The following is a 25702-nucleotide window of genomic DNA, read 5'->3' as shown; positions in this document are numbered from 1 at the left end:
TCAAGAGCTTCTGACTAAATTCGGATCGATTTCCCACCCGTCAGGGTCGGGACGACATGTCGCCCCTGAACTCTGTATTTCTTTATTTTCTCCATGTGCACTCCCTTTAAAACAAACAAACAAAAACGCGTACTGTCTGTCTCTCCATCCCGTCCGCTTGTTTCCATGGCAACAACCCAGCAGTGCATGGGGGGGGGGGGGGGGGGAGTGGAGCAGAGCTGCTGTAGACTACTGCAGTCGTCCTCCAGAAAACACATGGGAAAATAAACAGAATGAAAAGAACGAGGCGAAAGAATGAACGGAAGACAAAAACAGAGGACTTGAGAGCAAGGAAGCTATCGCTGGAAAAAGTACTCGCATTCTTTACTTGAGTAAAAGTATCGATGCAACGTAGAAATGCTCTGTTGCAAGTGAACGTCCAGAATACAAAAGTATTGGCTTCATGATTTACGTATCAAAAGTAAAAGTACTCATTGTTGAGTACTCCCCCCAGAAGCAAAGATATGTTGTTCCAGGGACCTCCCCCCAGAAGCAAAGATATGTTGTTCCAGGGACCTCCCCCCAGAAGAAAAGATACGAGTTAAAAACGTTTGCTCTGGAGCTTGTAGATCTGCTATTGTTAAGTATAACATTTATTTTAAGTATTATTTAAGTATAACATTTATTTCTAAGTATAGCATAATGCTTAAAACGCCCAAATGGGGTTCCCGACCCGTCCTGACCATGGTTACAGTACAGTACTTACAGTAAATCTTAATGTACTCCGTTACTTCCCACTACTGGAAGCTATGCATGAAAATCAAATCGGGATGCGGAGAGCGAGAGATTTCTAAGAAACGACGAAGTAAAGCGGGCTGGGAGGTGTGTGTGGTGGCAATCACTGCATGTTCTAGTACAGGATGTTGTATCTATGGTTACCCACGGTGGCTATCTGTTGCTGTTCTCTCCCTCCCCTCACCTTCATCATCTGATACTATACTGTACTGTGTCTGTGTGTGTGTGTGTGTGTCCTTTTTTAAATATTTTGCCTATATTGACGTACCTAAAATAGGTAAGGTGGTTTAAATTCGTGTACCTGAGCCCAAATAGTGCGATATTGTGTGGTATAGGCGCGGCGGAACTAGGAAGACATTTGCTATTCTAAGGAGACGAGCCATGTCACCCAGAGCCAATATTTACAGCGGATACCATCTCTAATGAAAAGCCCGTATGCGTGTTGTGTGTTAGTTCACAACGTGAGGCTTGTCTGCGTGATGTGGAGAGAGAGAGAGAGTGTGTATGTGGCCATCAAGGATAGAGGAGATGAGGAAAGGAAGGGAGGGAGGGAGGGAGCAGAGGAGAGTGACAACAGCCAACTCACTCTGTCAGCCAGAGAGCGAGAGAGAGAGAGAGAGAGAAAGGGGGGTGTAAATAAAGGAATAGTGTGTTTGTTCTCTAGTAGGGGGATGGGAGGTGCGCTGGGGAACTGCATGTTTGTTCTATGATCACAGAGGGAGGGAGAGAGAACCAGGGAGATGGATGCAAATAAAGAGAACCTGTCTGCTTGACTTGACTGCAGAGAGAGAGAGGGGATGGTGAAAACAATATAAGCAGTGTTTTGTCTGAACCCAAAAGGACAGGACAAATCCATGGCGGTTGGCGTGCTAGGCAGTTGGACACTGTTGATGATCCAGATCATCCAGTGCTGTTTTGCTGTCTGCTGAGTGTGACTAACTAAGTTCAGAACAGAACTCACTCGGGTACCGCGATTGTTGACAGAGAGACTATAGTTTGAATTCTATTCTAAGGCGTGTTGAATCAGTAGGCTTGGCTCAGGTCGGGGGAGAAAGCTGGGTGGATTTATTTGTTTCTAATTACGAGTTGTTTAGGTCTGAGTTGTTGTTCACACAAAGCTATTATATTCTGGGTTTTGAACTGTCGGGCGGGAACCCCTTATGTTATGCTTTAGCTATCGAAAAATAGCAGATCTACAAGCAAGTGGCGCGCTACGAGCTTGTAGGTCTGCTATTTATTTTTTTAAATCGAAGAACGGCTGACATAGAAACATCGTAATGTAGAAGACATTTTTATAATCTGATCTCAGGTCAAAATGGGTTAAGTTAGTAGTAGCAGGGTTTGGGTCAGAGCAGAGCTCAAATCTTCTGTTCCCAAGTCAGTGTCTTTCAGAAAGAGAGTGGGACAGGACCCATGCAGCAGTGATACTGAGGCAGAATACAGGGACCCATGCAGCAGTGATACTGAGGCAGAATACAGGGACCCATGCAGCAGTGATACTGAGGCAGAATACAGGGACCCATGCAGCAGTGATACTGAGGCAGAATACAGGGACCCATGCAGCAGTGATACTGAGGCAGAATACAGGCAGTAAAGAGGAGAGGACAGTCTGTGGGCTTTTATTAGAGGTCCTGTGTTCAGTCTCCTGTTTTAGATGGACCAAATAAGTGGAGCAGACTGTTGACATTTCACACCATGTGGCCAGACAAAAACAGCGACCCATTCTGATGTAAAAAAAACAAAAGAGTCTTTCTATTTTACTTTCTGTGTCTTGTAGAGTTGGACAGAGAACTCGGAAATGGTCTATTTTGCATATAATCGGTGCATTAGCTATTGAGACTAATTCACAGATGGTAGTGTCTGATAATTACATATAATTATGGCTAGCCTCTTTTAACATAAACTCAGCAACAAAGGTTCAGAAACTTAACTTTTGTCTATTATTTCTCCACTTTAATAATACCAAGTTTTATTGTATTTTATATCATTTTAATCGTTGATTAGTCGACGTATACCTCAATACTTGTAAGGATCGGCCATTCGTGGGATGAGTAACACAGCTAAACATGTGGGTAGCGCCTCCAAAATGGCAAGTGGTTGGCATTCACCCTTGCTTTGAGTTGCTTAGTGGATTGGATGATTGAACTCTCACACAGTAATAAAGTAAAAAAAAAACAACACATTGGCCATTTTTATACTTCATTGATTTTACACTCTGTTTGTTGGGGAACTCCATAGCGGGTGGAAGATCCATACGCAGCCACAACATATTGGGCAGTATCTCTCTCACGGGCAAGACAGAACTTGTCATCATTGAAGGCAATCTCAATGCAGTGAGATATCGGGATGAGATATCGGAACCAGTGGAGATTCCATATTCTTTTAACCCATTCTGACCTGAGATCAGATTCATACGAGGTTTCCACTGGACACACACTGGTCTGATGAACCCATTCTGACCTGAGATCAGATTCTAAAAATGTCAGTCGTTCTTCGATTTTTCAAAAAATAGCAGACCTACAAGCTCGTAGCGCGCCACTCGGTGGCGCGATATGAGCTTGTAGATCTGCTATTTTTCAATAGGTAAAGCATAACATGATGCTAACACCAAAATGGGTGCCCGGTCAGAATGGGTTAATATCCTCCAGGATGACAACGCAGAGCCAGGGTCATCAGAGTACCTCCAGACTTACCACTGCATGCTTGCCATTTTGGCGAATGTTTTGGAGGCGTTACCCACACGTTTAGCTGTGTTGCTCATCCCACGAACGCCCGGTCATTACAAACTGTACCTTATTGTAAAGGTGACTAATCCACGGTTAAAATGATATAAATTACCATACCAATTGGTATTATTAAAGTCGAGAAATAATGGAATATATACGTTTATATTGCCTCACTGTATTATCGGTTAACATCAGATAACTATCTGTTCCAAAGTTCGACTTCTATATTGATGGATATATGAAAGAATGTTCCCTATGTAGGCTACATTGCAAAGCAGCCTACAACGTGGGCCAGAATCTTTTGTGCAAGGTAGATTGATGAAATATCAATAAGCTCGACATCAGCCCAGACAGTCCATATCAGTGCATTCTAGGATTGGGAGCGGTATCAGTGTTACCATACTGTCAAACGGTCCCCGAATATTACCACGGAAAAATTGTGTTTCTGGGGGATTTGATTTGTTTTGGGCTGTTTTTCTTCCGGTGACAGAAATACAGCTGTTTGCAATGCACTCTATCTATTCCACGTGTCTGATCGATTAATGAAATGCACCATGGAAACAGAACTGTCTTTTGAAAGGCAACAAATGTGAATTTTCCCGACACTCAATGACGATACACAGTGTCGTATGTTGGCTTATATACCTCTATTCCTCCCAGATAGGAACTAACCTAGCTCACGCATGCACACGTGCCCCCCAGCGGTGGAAAAAGTAATCACATTTGTTACTTCTGTGATCAAGTATCAATCCCACAATGCAGAAATACTCTGTTACAAGTAAAAGTCTGGTAATCATAATTTACTTGAGTGGCGGATACAGACGTTCGTCTCCGTATCCTGATTCCTGCCACAACGTTATGCTGCTTTCACACGGGCAGATGCAACGGATGCAAAGCTACACTAGTACACCTAGTCACAGACAGTGCAAAACGTACTCTCACGGAGTGCAAAACATACTCTCTCCCCATGCCATCGGCTTGGTGGAGACAATAATGTATGCATGTACTATGTAAACTCTTAATTTCCATTTTCCAGCCTTTCAGTTGCCAAAAAACAAAAATAATAATATATCTAATTTGGCGCCCACCCCAGGTAGAGAACCACTGCCATGCAGCAGCCCATCTCCTGCTGCTGTAGCGTGAGGCACAAGTCCACTCCCTGGACATGACGCTAGTAGTATGTCACATGGACTTACCCCCAATCCAACCCTTGATGCTGAGCGTCAAGCAGGGAGGCACTGCTAGGGTCCCATTTTTCAGTCTTTGGTATATTATGACCCGGTCAGGAATCGAACCCTGACCTCCCATCTCAGGGCAGACACTATAACCACAAGGCCACTGAGGTCGTCTAATGTGTTTATGCATGTGCATTAAGGGTGTCAAAACGCGATTTAACGCGATTCCCGTTATGGACGATTCAAAATCTATTCATAATTTCCAAAAATCAAAATTCTTCTCATTACAGTTAAAGGAGTTTTCACTACATGGTGTTTGTGATATGAAATGTAAGCTTACCCTAATCACAGTAAACATCATGTCTTCAGTCATTTTCAAGTTACTGTAGTATAGTCACTTCAGTTGGCTGGAGTAGATTGTGATGAAATCCTATGTATTGAATTGAGAATCATTTTGAATAGAGAATAGTTTTGAATCTGAATTAAAAAAAAAAGCTTTTGAATTTGGATTGAGAATCGAGTTGAATCGAATCGATTTTGAAACATTGATAATGTTAGTGGTGTTATTGTATGTGCTGTCTCACATAGCCAGTCGCTCCACAGCTCCGCCTAGACTCTACTGTGTGTGTGTGTGTGTGTGTGTGTGTGTGTGTGAAAGGTCTGACTAATGCCAGACTGCTCTTAAGAGTCTTAACCTGCTCTGCTGCCGTTAAGCTGCAGCTTACTCCTCTTAACCTGATATGCTGCACTGTCCCAGTAATTAACGACTATTTGCATGGAACTGTCTGCAGGCCATAAAGAGAAGTCCATGATGTTTGCCGCACCATGATGTGCTATTCTGATATGTTTGGAGATTTTTTTATTTCCGTCCTGTTTGCCTACCAGGACAGTCGGGAAGCCTCAGGATGTGTGTTTATTTCCGTCGTGGTTCCGGTGCAGTGACAAGTGGAAAGAAATGCAGTTTTCTTCCATGACTTGTTTTAACCCATTCAGGACGGGAAACCCCTTTTGGTTGTTTTAACTAAGCATTATGTTATACTTTAGCTATTGGAAAAATAGCAGATCTACAAGCTCACAAGCTTGTAGATCTGCTATTTTAGAAATATCGTGAAAATGCGGCACAAATCTTTGAATATATATTATTATCATATTCTACACGCTACGAGCTTGTAGATCTGCTATATTTGAAAAATCGTGAAAATGTGTCAAATCTTTTGAATATATACTTTCAGGTTTTTCAGAAAACTGTCATGATTTAGAATACATTTGTAGAATTAGTGTATGTCATTGTGTAATTAAGTGAACGTTTCGTGAAGATTCTTGTAAACCATGTTTTTTCTGTTCTATGGACCCTAGAGGACACAAAAAAAACGGTTTACATTTTTTTTTCGCGCACTAACAATATTTTATCACCATGGCAATACATGGCAATGTGTAGCAATATTCCGTGTCTGTCTGTATTTCTGTCGACATCATTTCTCCAAATCTGCCAGGCCGATTTACACCAAATGTGGTCCAGGAGTGTATGATGTGCTCTGGAAGACCCCATAAAAATTTCACCACGATCGGCCCATAGGTGGCGCTACAGCACCAAATTCAAAACAAAAATTCATGATTATTCACAAACTACTTGTCCAATATCAATGACATTGGCTAGGTTGTTGTACCATGGGCTGAAGCACAAGACCAGAAAGTTTGACCACAATCCACCAATAGGTGGCGCTACAACAACAGATTCAATATGCAATTTCACAAGGTGCATAAGCTACCTGACCAATTTTCCACAAAAACCTTGAATAATCAGTAACGGACAGTTTTATTTAAAATCAAAGGGTTTATTTACGAACGTGACATGCTCAACTGTACAAAGAATCACTGTAGGTATCATCGTCATCACTCTCAGCATCATCTTTTGTATGATTATCACATGAACCCTCAGCAGCCTCACATTTGCAGAGCTCTGTGCATGGAAGGTTATTACTGTTGCAAGAACAGCGGCCGCTACACTTGCTGGCAACACATGCACACTTGACGAGTTCAACAACGGCCTCTGGTGCAGGTGGAACCTTTGAGACTACAGGGACACACCTTCCATCATCTTGTTGCTTCCATCCTAAAGAAAGTGGATCTAAAACCTGTGGCTCAGCAACGATGTCTTGTGCCCATACATTGGCTTGCCAATGTGCTCGCAGAATGTGTTCGACGATGGACCCTTGCGTTGGACATATCTTTTCAACACCCTGATTGCCCTTGAGCTGTTTAAATATGTGCCACCAAAGTACTTCAGCTGATTCATACCCAGGTTTGAAAAGCTGACACACAAACTTTTCACACCCGGCTAACACCTCCAAGGATGGATGAGGGCCAACACCAAGTTCAGCAAGTGCATGGAGAACATCATCACCAGTCTTCATGAACGATTTGAAGCAGGAAGATTGACCTTTTCCTCGGATGTGACCAGTGGTATCGCAACCAGTGAGCGTGAGGAATCCTGGCAATGCGGCTGCTCGTTTGGGGCCAATGGCCGTGTAGATTGGTCTGAGTTTTATCGTCCGTCTTTGATCTCCTGTGCCCATGATGCTTGCACTCTCTGGTTGAAGGTCTGGTAACCTTCGAAGGGCAAGTACCAAAACATCAGTGTCACATGAGTATATATGTGGCGTTTTACATAAACGACTCACTGCTGCGGCATACATAACCAGTAACGTATCCGCCTCTTCTTGTGTACTTGTGATGTTCACCATTTTTGTGTTTGTGGACATGACACCCTTGTGTGTGTGTGTGTTGTGATTGGTAGCTTGCAAAGATCAACAGCTTTTTGTGCAAGGTAGAGGACGAGGTTGGCCTTGGTTTCCTTGCTTCCGAGGAAAGCCTTGAAGTCTTTGACTGGTGTGTTATCCTCTATTTTACAGAGATGTCTTGTTCTGTCCTTCATGGAGTTTGTCACTGTATAGTTGTCAAATAGCAAGTATAGATCTGTGTAGCCTTGCGCCTTTATGTCAACACTCCGAGTGAAACATTCTGCAAGAGTTACGAGGGAGCAGAGCACTGAACTTTTGTGAATGAGAGGGTCAGAGGGGAAAAGAACATGTGGGACAAAATGACGAAGCTGAAGTATCTGACCTGGAAAGATGGATGCAAAACTATCAAGCTTAAGGCATCATCTGAAATAGTCAGCTTGAAAGCAACAAACTCCTTGTTTGTTCGCTTGCTTCTCGTTGCCAAGTCCTCAAGAGAACTGGACCTGCAGAACATTGTGGGAACACACGAATTTGCTGATCACAATGCCAGCTTAATGAAGTCTGATGGTTCTCTGTTGCAGACTACAGCCAAGTCTGCCCTCATCCATGAATTGGAAGGAGTGGTTTCAGAGATGGAATCTAATGAAGAATCCATAGACATGCAGAGTAGCCCATCTGCAGAAGTGTTGACCAGTATCTTGATTGACGGCATGGCTGTCGTGCAGGAGATGGTTGTTCGGAAAGGTGAAATAGTAAAACGAGCAGCCGCATTGCCAGGATTCCACACACTCACTGGTTGCGATACCACTGGTCACATCCGAGGAAAAGGTAAATCTTCCTGCTTCAAATCGTTCATGAAGACTGGTGATGATGTTCTCCATGCACTTGCTGAACTTGGTGTTGGCCCTCATCCATCCTTGGAGGTGTTAGCCGGGTGTGAAAAGTTTGTGTGTCAGCTTTTCAAACCTGGGTATGAATCAGCTGAAGTACTTTGGTGGCACATATTTAAACAGCTCAAGGGCAATCAGGGTGTTGAAAAGATATGTCCAACGCAAGGGTCCATCGTCGAACACATTCTGCGAGCACATTGGCAAGCCAATGTATGGGCACAAGACATCGTTGCTGAGCCACAGGTTTTAGATGCACTTTCTTTAGGATGGAAGCAACAAGATGATGGAAGGTGTGTCCCTGTAGTCTCAAAGGTTCCACCTGCACCAGAGGCCGTTGTTGAACTCGTCAAGTGTGCATGTGTTGCCAGCAAGTGTAGCGGCCGCTGTTCTTGCAACAGTAATAACCTTCCATGCACAGAGCTCTGCAAATGTGAGGCTGCTGAGGGTTCATGTGATAATCATACAAAAGATGATGCTGAGAGTGATGACGATGATACCTACAGTGATTCTTTGTACAGTTGAGCATGTCACGTTCGTAAATAAACCCTTTGATTTTAAATAAAACTGTCCGTTACTGATTATTCAAGGTTTTTGTGGAAAATTGGTCAGGTAGCTTATGCACCTTGTGAAATTGCATATTGAATCTGTTGTTGTAGTGCCACCTATTGGTGGATTGTGGTCAAACTTTCTGGGCTTGTGCTTCAGCCCATGGTACAACAACCTAGCCAATGTCATTGAAATTGGACAAGTAGTTTGTGAATAATCATGAAATTTCGTTTTGAATTTGGTGCTGTAGCGCCACCTATGGGCCGATCGTGGTGAAATTTATATGGGGTCTTCCAGAGCACATCATACACTCCTGGACCACATTTGGTGTAAATCGGCCTGGCAGATTTGGAGAAATGATGTCGACAGAAATACAGACAGACACGGAATATTGCTACACATTGCCATGTATTGCCATGGTGATAAAATATTGTTAGGGCGCGAAAAAAAAATGTAAACCGTTTTTTTTGTGTCCTCTAGGGTCCATAGAACAGAAAAAACATGGTTTACAAGAATCTTCACGAAACGTTCACTTAACTGGATTCTGCTACATAACTACATACACTAAATCGTCCTCAGGTCTAAATGGCTTAACCCATTCTGACCTGAGATCAGATTCATACGAGGTTTCCACTGGGGACACACTTGGTCTGATAAACCCATTCTGACCTGAGATCAGATTCTAAAAAATGTCACTCGTTCTTCGATTTTTCAAAAATATCAGACCTACAAGCTCGTAGCGCGCCACTCGGTGGCGCGCTATGAGCTTGTAGATCTGCTATTTTTCAATAGCTAAAGCATAACGTGATGCCGACACCGAAATGGGTTCCCGGTCAGAATGGGTTAATATACTATATCACCATAGAGTAACCCTGTTTCTCTCTCTCTCTCTCTCTCTCTCTCTCTCTCTCTCTCTCTCCTCCACCATGCAGCCCACCGGCTACATGGAGTCGTCCCTGTCCTACAGCACCATAGAGGACCTGCAGCTCCTCTCGTGGGACAACGCTCCTAAATACTGTGTCCAGCTCAGCTTCCCTGGGGGCACTGTCCTGCTGCAGGTACTATTAAAAATCTCTCTCTCTGTTTCTGGCACAACAGCGCCCCTACTGGTACTAAGTCATACTGGTGCTCATTAACACATACGTAGGCGGACACATAGGCGGACACATAGGTGAACACGGACATTGCTGTTCCTTGGAGTGGTTGCATCACTCAAAACCAGTGTGCAAACACCTTCCCACATTCAAAGTGCACATTTGGTAGTGCTACCCATTCGTTGAAATTTACGCAGATTTTTTTTTTAATTTGATACACGGGTTCCCACGATCATGAAATTCCTGGAAATAATTTTAAATTAGAAAAAAAATTACATTTTCCAGTCCTGGAAAAGGTTTGGAATTTATCGAGGGCCCTGGGAAAATAGTTGGCTATGCATTGTTTTTGGCTACTTATTTTCTAATAAAATAATTTTCCAAAACATGTATAGCATTACACCAAATAGGTAACATTACATCGTTATTCGCCAAACGGCCGTGACAAAAATAACAGATCTATAAGCTCACAACGTGCCGTAGGATAGGTGGTGTAGCAAAACATTTGGCACAAAATTTGCAATAGAATTATAGCATTCTAAATCAAATAAAATAAAATCAAATCAAAAAAAATTGTATAGCACATTTAAAAACTACTCATCGTACCAAAGTGCTTCACAGGTCAAAGAAACGATACAGTGCAATACAATACATCAGTGAAACAATAACATAAAGAAATTAAAGAATAAAAAAAACAATGCATAGTTATGGTACAGTAGACAAGAGAGACGTTAAGAGCAGTTAAAAGGCAGTACGGAAAACGTATCCTATGTATAAAGTGCAAGAGTATTAGGGAAGGCTTGAGAGTAGAGGAACGATTTGAGCCTAGACTTAAAACTCTCAGTGGAGGGGGCAGATCTGACAGCGAGAGGAATGCTGTTCCAAAGGATAGGAGCTGCGACAGCAAAGGCTCTGTCGCCCCTTGAGCCTCTTCCTTGTCGCTGGGACTTCTAGGAGTCGTCTGTCTGCTGACCTGAGGGTCCTGATGGAGGAGGAATATGAGAGGAGGTCAGAGATGTAGGAGGGGGCCAGTCCGTTTAGTGCTTTGTATGTGAAGAGAAGGGTTTTGAATTGAATCTGAACCGGACCAGCAACCAGTGGAGAGAGGCAAGGACAGGGGTGATATGGTCTCGCCTCTTTTTTTTCCTTCATTGTCTTTGGGCATTGCACAGGACTAAGAGGCCTGGAAATTGGGTTAAATATTCTGGAAAGGTTTTGGAAATTCTTTAGTAAAAATGTGTGGGAACCCTGGACACATTATTATCATGGGTGTTGGGGGTCTGCGAGGTACATCCACCTCCTGGGCTCTGTTGTCCTGTTTATGCCTGCTGCTGCCTCTCGTCTGGAGTGTCCCAGAGGCCGTCGGTGTTGGTTATGTGGAACAGTTCCACTGGTTCCTGCAGGCTCCTGATGTATAAGGATGCTGCCGCACGCCTTCAAGAGACTTGTCCAGTCATGCATCAGATAAAAATCAATGATGTCAGTTAGTTATGTGAGCTTAACAATGGTGAAAGCACAGCATGGGTGGTGAGCGCTAGAACAATAACATGACGTGTGTGAATTGAGTAGAGAAGAACAATGAACACATTCTAATCTAGACGTCTGTCATCCTCTTGCAAAATTGCAGATACGACAAATATCAAGTTACACTTCAAACAATGAGTAGAAATAACCTTTACGAACTGACCCTGGGCTGTACTGTATCATTCTGTCCTTGCAGCACAAATATGCTTTTCTCCCCTCTGGTGATCAATTAGTTTGATGTGAACAAACATTCAACAGGTGGTAAAAGTGCAAACATACAGTACAGGAAGTGTATCAGGAAGAATGGTGGCATTATTTGGTCGGCTCATGGTTCTTTGTTTTAAGAATAAGAAAGTTCGCCAAGACCATTCACACACTAAGGTGGCTTGCATATCGTCACTGTTGTGTGGACACTATGGGCTCCATTTTCGTCACCGCTAAACCCCTTATCCCTAAACTTCTTTGCCTTTTTTTTTTACTAGTTTGCAAAACATTTTTGAATGGTTAACATGGCCCGTCTACAAGCTCACAACGTGTCAATGTAGATTGGCTAGTTGAACTATTCAAAAATGTTTTTCAAAATAGTAAAAACCCGTGTTAACACAAGCCCGACACACACCGGCTGCGTCCCCCGCGCGGCGGCGCGCACAGCCGCCTCCATTATTTTCAATGAACCTAACGCACACCGGCTCCGTCCGCCGCGCGGAGCCGCGCCGCGCCGCCCGGCGCGCCGATAGAACACAGTTCTATTTTCCAGGCGGCGCCGCGCTGCAACGCGCCGCGCCGCAGACGGTCGCAGCCGGTGTGTGGTGGGCTTGAGTGGTGCAATCCCCCCCCCCCCCACCTCCCTCCCTCTCTCTCTCTCTCTCTCTCTCTCTCTCTCTCATTAGCAGGCACATCACTCTCTCTCTCTGTTTCTGGCGCCCCCTACTGGTACTAATAAGTCACATACTACTAGATACGCACGGACATTGCTGGTTGTAGGAGTGCTTGCACCACTCAAAAAGGCAAAGAAGTTTAGGGATAAGGGCTTTAGCGGTGACGAAAATGGAGCCCTTTTCTTGAAAGGTTTTGGACACCTTTTTTTGGGGGGAAATATTTTCCACCTGACAGTGAAGATATGAAAGTGTCAAGAGCTGAAATGAATCGACTCTTTCAAACGTGTGGTTGACTGATGGAGAACTAACGTTACTGTTTACCTCCCTGTGTGTTCTCGTTGACTGAGGTCACATTTACCTAACCCGTGTGCGTCCGTGTGTGTGTTTGTGTGTGTTTTACCACAGGCTGCCAATAGCTACCTAAGGGACCAGTGGTTTCACTCGCTGCAGTGGAAGGTAAGGTTATACCGATTGGCGTCGACTATTAATTGTTTTGCGTCCTCTAGTCCTAATGCAGAAACTGGAAGCATCCCAATGAGGCTCAGAGCCCCACTAACAAAACGTCTGTGAACTACAACTTCCCAATGAAAACGCTTAAAGCTTTCTTTCCTTTTAACCCATTTTGACCTGAGATCAGATTCTAGAAATGTCTTCTACATCCCGACAGTATTCTGAAAAAGCTATGTTTCTATGTCAGTCGTTCTTCGATTTTTCAAAAATAGCAGATCTACAAGCTTGTAGCGCTTGTAGATCTGCTATTTTTCAATAGCTAAAGCATAACATAATGCCAACACCAAAAGGGGTTACAAACACACATCACTGTGTGTTTGTACAGTGATGTGAATGTTTGTACAGTATGTCTTGTCTTTAAACCTGAAAATGTATAAATAAGATTGTAAAAGAAAACGCTTAAAGTTATTTTGAACTTTTAAAGCTCATAAAACAGAACAGAAAACATATACCGGTAGTTTGCGTCACATTCTTATGATAGACGACATTGCTGCTAGTTGAGTCCTTTTTCAATGTGACCTTTCATGCCATTCAGTGGACACTTTTTTATCTCAAATGTCTTTACAAAACTACCATTCTATGCATTCTTTTGATTGTGTGTAAATAAAATATGTGACGTTATATACTACTGTATGTTTATATTCCCTGTAGAAAAAGATTTATAAGTACCGCAAGGTTCTGAACAACCCCAGTCGCTGGGATGTGGTTCTGAAAGAGATCCGAGCGCTGGTGGACATGGCGCTGACGTCACCACTACAGGATGAGTCCATTCACCAAGCCCCGCTGCACATCATCTCTACACTGCTGGCTGAGGTGCACACACACACACACACACACACACACACACACACACACACACACACACACACACACACACACACACACACACACAACAGAACAGCTGAGGAGTTCAGGGTTACAACCTAACAGATACCGTGCTGGTACAGGAAACATACTGTCGGGTTTTGCGTTTGTGCACGCAGGGCTGGATATACGATGGGAACTGATTACTGAACTGAACTGTGGTGAACTTATGTGCTTGGAAACATTACAATACATACAACTTATTAACTGCAATCTACCGTGTGTCTGTGTTTATTGTGTTACAAGTGACTCTTACAGGGTGTGCAGTGTGGTGCGAACCACATTAAGCTGCACAGCCTTATGCAATGGTTTACCCTTTTTCATTCACATTTTGTCAGGATACAACTGCCTGGCTGGCACACCCCAGATCCATGATCTATAACAAACCGTTACAACACGCACGCACACACACATCCCAGAACCTGTGAATTAACTCATTCAAACCTTGATCATGTGTCACTTTGCTGGGCTCATTCTCTGCTCTTCTCATCTTCTCCTACCAGAACACCAACCTCAGCACTCAGGACCACGAGAACATCATTGTGGTGAGTTATAATTTCATTGTTTTGAAATGTAAAGAATTTTCTTCTTAAGCCTGAAGTTAAGGGGAAAACGATCAAATTGATTTGCTGCTCACATCGACTCAACGTGACCTTCTTAGCAATAAAAGTAAGAAGTACAGTTAGAAGGTCCCGGGTTCACTCATCTGCGTCATAAGTGCCCATACCCTGGGTGGGGTTGTGAAAGGGCCTCTCTGGGTGGAGTTTACATGTTCTCCATGTGTCCCGCACAAGGGTGTGTGGGATGTCCCACAGCGCCTATTGCTATTGTTTCACATAACGGCGGTCTGTGTTCTCGGCTCATTGCTGGAGAAGGATGCTCCTCCATTCACCGTAACACCTCCAGTGTTCTCTTCACTGGAATACTTTTATTTCACTTTTCAGCAGCTAGGTGGCATCCGTTTGTGTGCATCTAAGTAATAATTCCACACAGTCAATGCTTATTCTATTTTTTTTAAGATATTCTTTTTGCGGCTTACGCCTTTTATTGGTTTTTTGGAGAGACAGACAGTAGGCTGACAGGAAACGGGAGAGAGATGGGGGAAGACATGCAGTAAAGGCCGTGTCGGGCTCGGGAGTCGAACACGCGGCACACTGCGACTGGATTACCAGTCGGGTGCCCAGACGGTTACGCCACCGCCTGGGCGATGCTTATTTCTATGCTTCATAGAATGTGCCATATAGAATGGCATGAAAGTTTATTATGCGGCATGTCAACCCTACAAATCAGTGCCCATACCATTACCCTATAGGTGGGGTTGGCAAAAAAAAGCCTTTCTGTGTGGAGTTTGCATGTCCTCCCCGTGTCCCCTAGGGTAGGTAGCACTAGCTACCCTCACAAAATCATGCAGTAATCCTGGTCTCTATACTGCCTCCCCCTGGCCAGCCGGGGCGCCTGTTGGAGGGGAAAGGAACTGGTTGGAATAACGTGTTCCTTCCACGCGCTACGTCCAACCCGGGGAAACTGCCCCCCTGTCAGGTGAAAAGAAACTGCTTGGACTCCTCATGCATAGAAGGAAGCATGAGGTCATTCCGTTGCTCTCCCCTGGATGGCAGAGGGAGTGTAGAGCCCATGATTACATTAGTTAATTGACACTTAACTTAAACTTAAATTTCTCCATGAACACTTAATGAACATTGTTGCCTTCATTACATTATATGACATATTAGCACAGTTCAGTGTGTGAGTCAGGGGTGTTTATTGAGCTCATCTTTTACATGGTTTTTGTATCTGACAAAACAGGTCCTATACTGCTGGCTAAGAGCCACAGCAAATAAAGAAAATAGTCATATTGATCTCTGTGTGTGTGTATTTGTTTTAGGCCATAGCCCCTCTCTTGGAAAACAACCACCCACCACCTGATCTGTGTGAATTCTTCTGCAAGGTGAGCTTATGCTTTACATTCTATGAACAAAACGGTACCGTTGACAGCCTTAACAAAACGGTACCGTTGACAGCCTTAACCCATTCTGACCTGAGATCAGATTCATACGAGGTTTCCACTGGACACACACTGGTCTGATGAACCCATTCTGACCTGAGATCAGATTCTAAAAATGTCAGTCGTTCTTCGAATTTTTCAAAAATAGCAGACCTACAAGCTCGTATCGCGCCACTCGGTGGCGCGATATGAGCTTGTAGATCTGCTATTTTTCAATAGGTAAAGCATAACATGATGCTAACACCAAAATGGGTGCCCGGTCAGAATGGGTTAAAGGACATAGTGATTTTTATCATCTTCAATGAAAACAATGTTGAAAACAATGTTGGTGGGACTACGAGATTTGTATTATTTTCATAGATCAACTTTTCAAAAAATGCCATTTCCTAGTTTTACAAAGACAAGATGACAGTGCAGCGAGCAGTCAAAAGATTTGCCAGCGGCTGTAGCATGCACGCTTAGCAACAAATCCCAAACACATATTCCATTGTCCTAGTGACAACGATATGGTTTGGCCTATCCCATTTAAGACCCATGAGGCCGATTCAAAAATAATAGCTCGTAGCTACAAGGCTTTTTCAGAAAACTGTCAGGATGTAGAAGACATTTTTAGAATCTGATCTCAGGTCAAAATAGGCTAAGACACCTCTTGTGCGAGCATGCAGTATTGTATCCATAACAGTCATGTAATGTGGGAACAACAGACACCACCCGTATCTTGTCCATAAAGGAGTGCAAATGAATAAATATCCACTGCCTTGGCCGGATGTTTTTATCAAGCAACTACAGTCGGGGCCGCTACGTGGAACCCATGTGGGACAGGGGGGTGTACATACTGTACACACAGTATGTAAATGTATGTATATACATACTTACACACAGCCTCATTACCAGTGGTTGCTTCTCACCTCTACATGCCGTTAGTATTCATGTTGTCACTGTGAGATGTTTTCCCAAACACTGGGTCGGGACACATTAGTGGGTCGCGGAGGCATTTTTTATGGGTCCCTTTATTTTCGGTTTCCTACATGTTTTAACTATTATTATTTCAAAAACATTTTCAAAAAACATTCCTAAAAAGCATAAAAAAAAAAAAAACAATATTATTATTATTTCATTAATTTCATGATGGTAGCCTTTTAAGAGCGGGCACTCTTAAAAGTGGGACTACAGATGAAAATGAACCTATGGCTAACTCTGGCTCATTTACATGGATTTACAAAATGTTGTGTTGATTAATGTGCATTGTCCCTGATAGATAAATAAATAAATAAGAAGAAATAAAATAAAAAATTAAGAAATTCCATAAATTAGAAAACCGCGTTGTGAGCTTGTACATCTGCTATTTTCACTTTGTTTGTGTACCGGGGAACGACGACACATCAAATGTGTCTTTTGTGTCACAGGCTAAAAGGTTTGGGAACCACTGGTATAATGTGTACAGGAAGATCATTTAATGTACTAACTAGATGTTTTTATATTTTCTATAGAAATAAGCCGTGCGTCACATTTAACTTGTACGTTTTTGTTTGTCACCGTGACCTGCAGCACTGTCGGGAGCGGCCAAGGTCGATGGTTGTGATCGAAGTGTTCACTCCTGTGGTCCAGAGAATCCTTAAACATAACATGGTGAGATTCCCACAGCCTATAACCCTGTCTCCTTTCTGTTTATCCCTCTCAGACTGTTTCTATGTTTATTGTGAAAAACAGAATGTAAAAAAAAAAAAATCTTAACATCTAAATTTACATTCTTCCATTTGTGTGTGTGAAATCATCTATTGAATGGAACATAATCTATAGACCGATTCCGTAACGGGTCTCATGGTCGCAGCCTACGTATTTCCTGTAGGCGGAGACGACACATCTGCGGTTTCCCCGCACCAAGCTTCTACTACAGTGAATGGAAAAGTGACTGATGCCTCAAACGTTACTCTTTTACCTGCTTTTTACTAACACTAACATAACAAAGATGCCCAGAACATTGGGATGAACCTGTGTAGTTTATGGCTGCTCCAACAGTAGTGGCAACATTAAAATAAAAATAAATAAAACTGAATGTCAAAATATCTACCGCTGTGGCTGAGACCAGAGCGATATAGTAATGGTTGAGACAAAGCAGTGAAAGGTCCTGAAAGATACATAACATACCAACCAATCTTTCTGTTTTGGGAACACAAGGCTGCTGTACTTTATACATCATACTTTAATGCCAAGTACCGCAGATGTGTCGTCTCCGCTTACAGGAAATACGTAGGCTGCGACCATGAGACCCGTTACGGAATCGGTCCGTACAGGCTTGTCTGCCCATTGTGTAAAAAAAACATCTCCACTTCTTTCTTCTGTATTTCTCTCCGGCCTTAGTTTCGGATGCTTTTTTCTCTGGTATTCTCACACATTTCGTCCTTGTTCTTCGTCCTTGTTTTGTCTTCGTCAGGACTTTGGGAAGTGTCCCCGACTGCGTCTCTTCACTCAGGAGTACATTCTGGCCCTCAATGAGCTCAACGCCGGCATGGAGGTCGTCAAGAAGTTCATTCACAGGTGAGAGAGCAGCGACGTACCACGGCAAAAAGGCAATTTAAATATCAACCTATATTTGAAAGGAGAATTCCATGCTTTCTTACCTTTATTTGTAATTGTTACGTCCCCACCAAAGAGGTCCAGGTGTTTCTTTTGTGCAAAAACTCCTTATTGGCTATTTCCCCTCCCATAAGCCCTCAATGAATTGCATTGAATTGCATTGAATTGAATGGGGCTATGGGGTGTTGTGCTAATTCGCTTATTTACATCGAAATAAGGATATATATAAGAGGAGAGGATATATATATAAAAAATGGATGGAAATAAGCGAATTAGCACAACACCCCATAGCCCATTCAATTCCCATTCAATTCATTTAGGGCTTATGGTAGGGGAAATAGCCAATAAGGAGGTTTCGCACAAAATAACACCTGGACCTCTTTGGTGGGGACGTAACAACTACAAATAAAGGTAAGAAAGCCTTCTAGCATGGAATTCTCCTTTAACATAGATTGCCTGAAAGAGGTGTCTCAATGGAATATGAATGCTAATGTATAAGAACTTTAGTTGTGTCATTTTCTAGCTAACGTTTGTACCTGACTTTGCGTGTGTGTGTGTTTCTTTTCAGCATGCACGGGCCGACAGGACAGTGCCCGCACCCACGCGTTCTGCCTAACCTGGTGGCAGTGTGTCTGGCCGCCATTTACTCCTGTTACGAGGAATTCATCAACAGGTCTGTAATCTGTGTGCGCACACGCACACGCACGCACACGCGCACAGTACACACACACACCTTTTCCCCCCCAAGAACACGTTGTTCTGTAGCATTTGAGAGACTGAGCCAGTGCATCTCATCTCATCTCATCTCATCCTGATGAAAAGGTATCACCTGGTCTCTCTCTTTGTCCACCTGTTTGCCTGGACATGTTGTTCAGCTAGTTCGGTACACTACGGTGTGAACAGCTAGGCGTCATCATATAACACCTGTTCTGTTCCTATAATAAGGCCTGATTAATACTTAGTTATTTAAAATAGCCGATCTACAAGCTCACACACACGGCACGTCACACAATGCGCGACCCAGTATAAATCGGGCGTTGGGGTTTGATGTGTGCAAAAGAACAATCACTATGATGTCACGTCAGGTCAGGTCTCTAATTTCCCCATTAATGTCTTACAAAACATGAAATAAAACCTGAACAAAAGCCCCTCCTTTGTGTTCTTTACACTAGCTTATCTTTGATGCTATACTATCTTCTATTGTCCTATTTACCTTTTCACATACCCTTCCGGCCATCTGTTCATACTGTATATAATAATGCGCCACAGTTTCACCTTGAACAGTTTTAAGAGCTCAGGTTTATCCAGGGACAAGCTCACAATGCATTGTGAGCTTGTAGATCGGCTATTTTCAAAAGATTTTTATACATTTGAAAGCTTGTAATGGGACATTCTGCATAGTGAGGGAGTACTTTCTGCTTTTGGTACTTTGGTACATTTTGATACCAATACTTTTGGGACTTTTACTCAAGTGAAGAGTATTTCTACATTGCAGTATTGATGCTTTTACTTAAGTAAAGCATTTGAGTACTTTCTTTTCCTGGTTTTAAGACGGGAAAGATGTGATGTTACAAGAAGTAATTATGAGTAGATAATAGCATTACATAAAAGCCAGAACAGGCCTCGGGCGAGAGCAGCATGGAATCACTGGTCATGTTTCATGGTGTTCCAAAATTCCATTTATAAATGTCTTTTCAAAACTTGGATGTAACAAGAAGGCACAGCGCAACAGATACATTGGATGCTACAGATGAAACTGCACGACTAGGCTTTTGTCTAGAATTGCCTTTTAAATAGAACAATAGGAGTTTATAATTATAACCAGCTCTGTACTCTTTCAGATACCTGAAAAAAGAATATTAATTAAAAATAAATGCGTAGGAAGCGTTCTGATGTTTCACCATTTTGCCATTGAATATAAGGTGTGCTATGAAAATGTACGTGTTTTCTAATCATTAACCTGGTACAGTACATGCCAGGCAGGTCTAGATCATAACTTTCACAGTTCCACACCATCTCTTCTTCAATCACCCCCCTTTAAGTTTTACCAGTCTTTTGTGCATCTTGGAACAATCCTCCAGGTACCTCTATCTCTGCTGACTTCATCAACCACCAAGGTCTCCTCCCTTGTCTTGTGTTCCATTTCTTTGTGTCCTTACCATCACCACAACTCCCATTTCTTTGTGTTCAACTTCTTACCATCACCACAACTCCCATTTCTTTGTGTTCTTACCATCACCATGAACTGGAACCGTGGTGAAACTATTTTTATGTCCATTGACGTTAATGTTGACCGTGGCAGATTACACCCGTAGTTTTCAACCATTTTCATTGCAAGACCCTTGTTAAATCGCCATTTGAGCCATGGACCACCATTTGATGAGATTTAGCCTCTCAGACCTCTCAGAGAAAGAATATTTTGTTCCATGCTTTTGGCAAACGATCAAAATAACAATTATTCTACATTCTCTAATTGTGTAGACTACTTGTAAATGAAGTAATGCAGATGTTTAACAATAATTTAACTCTTGAGAGCGTAAAATGAGTCCGAGTCTAGGCCTGAATGGGTTAAACTAGGGTGACCATTAACCTGGAACCACCCGGACCACTGGTAAAAAAAACACTGGGATTACAACACCAAACCCCCTCCTCATGTATGTTCTCTCTCTCGTCTCCTCAGCCGGGACAACTCCCCCAGATCCCCCTCCTCATGTATGTTCTCTCTCTCGTCTCCTCAGCCGGGACAACTCCCCCAGATCCCCCTCCTCATATGATGTTCTCTCTCTCGTCTCCTCAGCCGGGACAACTCCCCCAGCCTGAAGGAGATCAGGAACGGCTGCCAGCAGCAGAACGACCGCAAGCCGCCCATGCCCCTCCTCCGCCTGCGCCCGGAGGCCCCCACCCCGCCTCCCGCCACCCTGCTCCCCCTCAACGGCAACCCCAACCCTCCTCCTCCTCCTCCTCCTCCCCCCTCCTCCAACAACCCCCCGACCATCCCCATCTCCGGTCCTCCGCCCTCCTCCCTCCTCTCCCCGTCTCCTCCGCCCTCCTCTACCGTCAACTCCAGCGACGTCCGCGTGGAGCTGGAGCGCAGCAACAACAGCAACAACGTGGCCAACGCGGCGCGCACGCGGAAGGCCGGCGGCGGCCCCGCCCCCGGGGGAGGGGGCAACAGCGAGCCCAACCTCATCGACTGCCTGCTGGTCAGCCCGGCGCTCAGCGCTCTGTCCATCCAGCTGCCGGCGCAGGCCGACCGCGTGCTGGGATGCTTCGCCCTCATCCTCAAGATGCTGTGAGTGTGTGTGTGGTGGGGTGGGGGGGGGGGGTGTGAGCACGCTTTTCCGACACACCAAAGGTCCGAAGCGCGGGTGTGATGCGATGCGAAAATGTGATGGTCCGACATGCGCTGCTCCCGTGCTTGCGGTTATGGTTAGGTTAGGGATTGAGGTTTCGGATCAATAGTATGTCGGAACTAAAGACTGTACCCTGTGTGTGTGTGTGTGTGTGTGTGTGTGTGTGTGTCTTTCTCTGGTTTTGCCATGTTCTGTTTGTGTCGCGCCCCATTGTCTTACATCCTGTAATGTCACACCCGGCCACCAACTGTTTTGTGACATTGCTTTGTTTTGTTGTTTCATATTACATTTTAGTGACGTTGCACTGAAACTACAATAGGCCTATATGCCATATTGCGCTACTATATATACTCATGTATACTCATACTACTTCCCAATGAGATGAGTTCTATTACGCTGTTGTGACTACACCTAATCGCACATCATTCACTTCCTTGTTTACGGGCTGACAAAACTGTCCATTATCTTTGAATCTACGTCGTTGTCCATGGTTTTGATCAGAACGTCAATGTCAAACCAAAGCATCTCGTTTTGGAATATAAACGCTTCTAAAGAGAGATGAGACTTGACAACGCAAGGTAGTAATGGAAGCTCCCGGTTTTGTTTGGTTGCACTCTACAGCTTGTACCTAAATATTAAATCAGCCATTGCGATGCAATCAAGGCCCGCCAACATTTGTCAACAAAGTCAACTGTACATTTAATCGACTGAAATTCTACAATATTTAATCGACTAAAGCTGGACTAAAACCGAAGGTTTTCAGACGACTAAAACTAAATGGCAGACACGATGCCAGAACACTTTCAGTGTCAACAGGTTAAATGGGAGTACAATGAGACCCTGGGGGGAGGGGGGTGTGTGTGTGTGTGTGTGTGTGTGACGGGTTGGTGTATATGGCACAGTGTGAAAGTGGAGTAGGTCTTGTGTGTGAACTGTATGTACGTAGGTATATCACTCTCTGGGGTGTGTGTGCGCGCGCAAATGGGGCCAACCTAAAAAGCGATAGTACGCACGCTCGTGCGTGTGTGTGTGAATGGGGCCAACCTAAAAAGCGATAGTGTGTGTTTGCGTGTGTGTGTGCGTGCGTACGTACGTACGTACGTACGTACGTACGTACGTACGTACGCAGCATTTCTGTAACAAAACCAGCTGTTACTTAACATGGTAATGGGATCTTCCACAGGTCGCATTACATTAATGCCTCACAGGTGTGCGTCACTGCTGCTCACATTTCACCTGAGGGACCTCTCCTCCTCCCCGGCCTTGTTTTCATACGCTATTCTTTTACGTGTCGTGAACTCTCTCTCTCCCTCTTCTATACTTTCCTTCCCTCTCTTTTTACGCCCATTAAGACCCGGAACGCAAATCAAATCTGTGTCACCGTAGCTTTTAAACATTATTTTATACCTTTTTGTTGCTGTTGAAAAATACCAGATATGCAAGCTCATAGCTACGACCTTTGTGGATCTGCTATTTTTGTGTGTGTGTGTGTGTGTGTGTGTGTGTGTGTGTCTGTGTCTGTGTAAATAATTGTGGGGGCCCTTGACATGAAATAGTTTGAGAACCACTGATATAGAAACAAGTTTTTCAAAACATTGTCAGGATTTAGAAGACATTTTGTAGAATCGGGTCTTAATGTTTGTGTGTTTGTGTATCGTTTTCTTTCAGGTCTGACTATGATGACTGGAGACCAGCTCTGGCCAGCCTACTGCAGCCTATCCCCTTTCCCAAAGAGTGAGTCTATACACACACACACACACACACACACACACACACACACACACACACACACACACACACACACACACACACACACACGTCACACACACACACCATCAACACACATTGACACAAAAAAGGGTGCGTTTCACTCTCGGCTTAGAGAAAGTAGGTTCATTTGCACTACTCAACAGAGTCAACACTTGCGGATTGCTGACCCATTGACACATTGGCAACATCCCAAACTACCTCTTCCTCAGGGATGTAGCTTATTATAAAGTATTGGTGGCGACTGTGGCTCAGGAGGTAGAGCAGGTCGTCCAATGATCCATGGGCCGGCGGTTCGAATCCCGGCTCCTCCTATCAAAGTGTCCTTGGGCAAGACACTGAACCCCCAAATTGCTCCCGATGTGCTGGTTGGTACCTCTATGTAAAGCGCTATATAAATGCACCATTTACCATTTATTGGTTGTACATTCATAAATTCACCTGAAAACCATCCGTTCAACAATGACTTGAAGCCTTTTCACATTAAAACCTTGGGGTTTTTTTTGTTGGTTTTTTTGAGCAGCACAATTGAATCAGGACGGTATAATGTATTCTTATTGCATGTGAGTGTCATGCTCACAACGTGCTGCAGACAGACATGGCACATTGCGAGTTTGCAGATCTTACGGCGTACCCGCGTGCAAACCGAGTGTAACTCTTATCACTTCTATACGGTGTATGATGTCTCCTACTGCGTGTGTTGTACCTGTGTATCATGTGGACAGCAGTCCGTCTGTCGTAACCGTATCCAGCGCCGGGGTCCCGTAGGGGCCTGTGTGTTGACGTGGGTGTAACCAACCTCACCTAACCCTCCCAGAGGGGTGACAGCTCTCACCGGGGGTGAGCAGATTGTAATTGGCTTGCCTGCAGCCTCCAGCCACATTATAATAATTGTTGCCTCACTGCTGTGCGTCGGCCACCTGTGGACATCTTGTTGTTCCTGCCAACAACGGGAGCTCACCTGTTAACCCATTCTGAACGGGGGAACCCATTTTGGTGTTAGCATCATGTTATGCTTTAGCTATTGAAAAATAGCAGATCTACAAGCTCATAGCGCGCCACCGAGTGGCGCGCTACGAGCTTGTAGGTCTGCTATTTTTGAAAGATCGAAGAACGACTGACATTTTTATAGAATCTGATCTCGGGTCAGAATGGGTTCATCAGACCAGTGTGTGTCCAGTGGAAACCTCGTATGAATCTGATCTCAGGTCAGAATGGGTTAAACACCTGCACCGCTGCTGTCTTTCTGACTGGTTAAGTCGTCATTAGCAAAGGCAACAATATCCCCTATAGGTCGCCTGGCGTGCGGCATAGGATGTTATTGGTGACATTAACATGCGCAAAACACACACGCATGATTGAAAACACGTTGGAAAACGGTATAATGAGGCTGTGCAAGCTCTGTTGCAACATGGACGTGTAGTTACTTGTGTGTCTTCCATGGCTATACGGAAGTCGTTTTGTAATAAGTGTGTTTTTAATTATAGCTGCCTTATTTAGAAGCGATAATCAAGAAGGGTTTATTATTATTTATTTACTTTACTCATATGAGGCACAGGCAGCGAGGCGGTTAGTGGGACATGTAGGGCCGTGCTTAACACGACAAACAGTGTAACGATAAGATGAATGAATAAAACAAAATAAAAGTAACAACACTGGATGAGATAGAAATAAAGGCTACGATTAGAGCGGCAGAATGGCAATACCTCTTAAAACAAATAAACAATCTTTAGCGGCCGTGTCAAAGATTAAAAAAAAAAAAACATTATGTGAAGTCAGACATTTCATGTTAGTGTCTTGTTGGTTACCTTCTGCCTCATGTATCAAATGTGTATGAAACCCTTTATACTAACCTCTCATCGCTTTGCTTTCCGTAGGGCTCTTGCACATGGAAAATTCACAAAGTAAGTAACCCAGTTATGAGTAATTTATACTACGTATATGTATATACAACTGTTTGTTGCATGTATTGTGTATGCTGGCTGTTTCTTATTTTTAATCCTACTCGCCATAGACATGGTCGAATGTACTACAATATGTACAATCTGGGGTTGATTCAGCATGATATTACTGAGTCCTAACCAAGGGGCGGTCGGTTTTTGCCCGTCTCATGTAGATGGGGTTTAACACAGAGCACTCGTTGCACTTAACCGCATTTGGACACCAAAGTTTGGTGTCCAAATGCGGAACTGCATCGAGAAAATGCGGAAGTTGAGTGTTCTTCTGGGTCCTCCAAAGTAACGCCACTGAGAAACTTCCATTGAAATGAATAGTGGAAGTGGGG

The 25702-nt window shown here is 43.8% G+C and overlaps 1 protein-coding gene across 1 annotated transcript in view; it reads left to right on the top strand.

Moving 5' to 3' along the window:
* Window positions 1-25702, top strand: part of cmip (c-Maf inducing protein) — a 58910-nt gene that overhangs the window by 20273 nt on the left and 12935 nt on the right. Inside the window, exons 2-12 of the mRNA XM_080761351.1 lie at window positions 9785-9910; window positions 12751-12801; window positions 13507-13668; window positions 14223-14264; window positions 15602-15664; window positions 17270-17350; window positions 18156-18259; window positions 18867-18971; window positions 21096-21590; window positions 23320-23385; window positions 25296-25322. Of these exons, the coding sequence (XP_080617477.1) occupies window positions 9785-9910; window positions 12751-12801; window positions 13507-13668; window positions 14223-14264; window positions 15602-15664; window positions 17270-17350; window positions 18156-18259; window positions 18867-18971; window positions 21096-21590; window positions 23320-23385; window positions 25296-25322 (1322 nt within the window). The remainder of the gene's footprint in view (window positions 1-9784; window positions 9911-12750; window positions 12802-13506; window positions 13669-14222; window positions 14265-15601; window positions 15665-17269; window positions 17351-18155; window positions 18260-18866; window positions 18972-21095; window positions 21591-23319; window positions 23386-25295; window positions 25323-25702) is intronic.

The sequence above is a fragment of the Protomyctophum bolini genome (assembly GCF_963924005.1).
Source record: "Protomyctophum bolini genome assembly, chromosome: 4".
NCBI lineage: Eukaryota > Metazoa > Chordata > Actinopteri > Myctophiformes > Myctophidae > Protomyctophum > Protomyctophum bolini.
The sequence above is the reverse complement of the archived record's forward strand: the minus strand, read 5'-3'. Positions and strand labels throughout refer to the sequence as shown.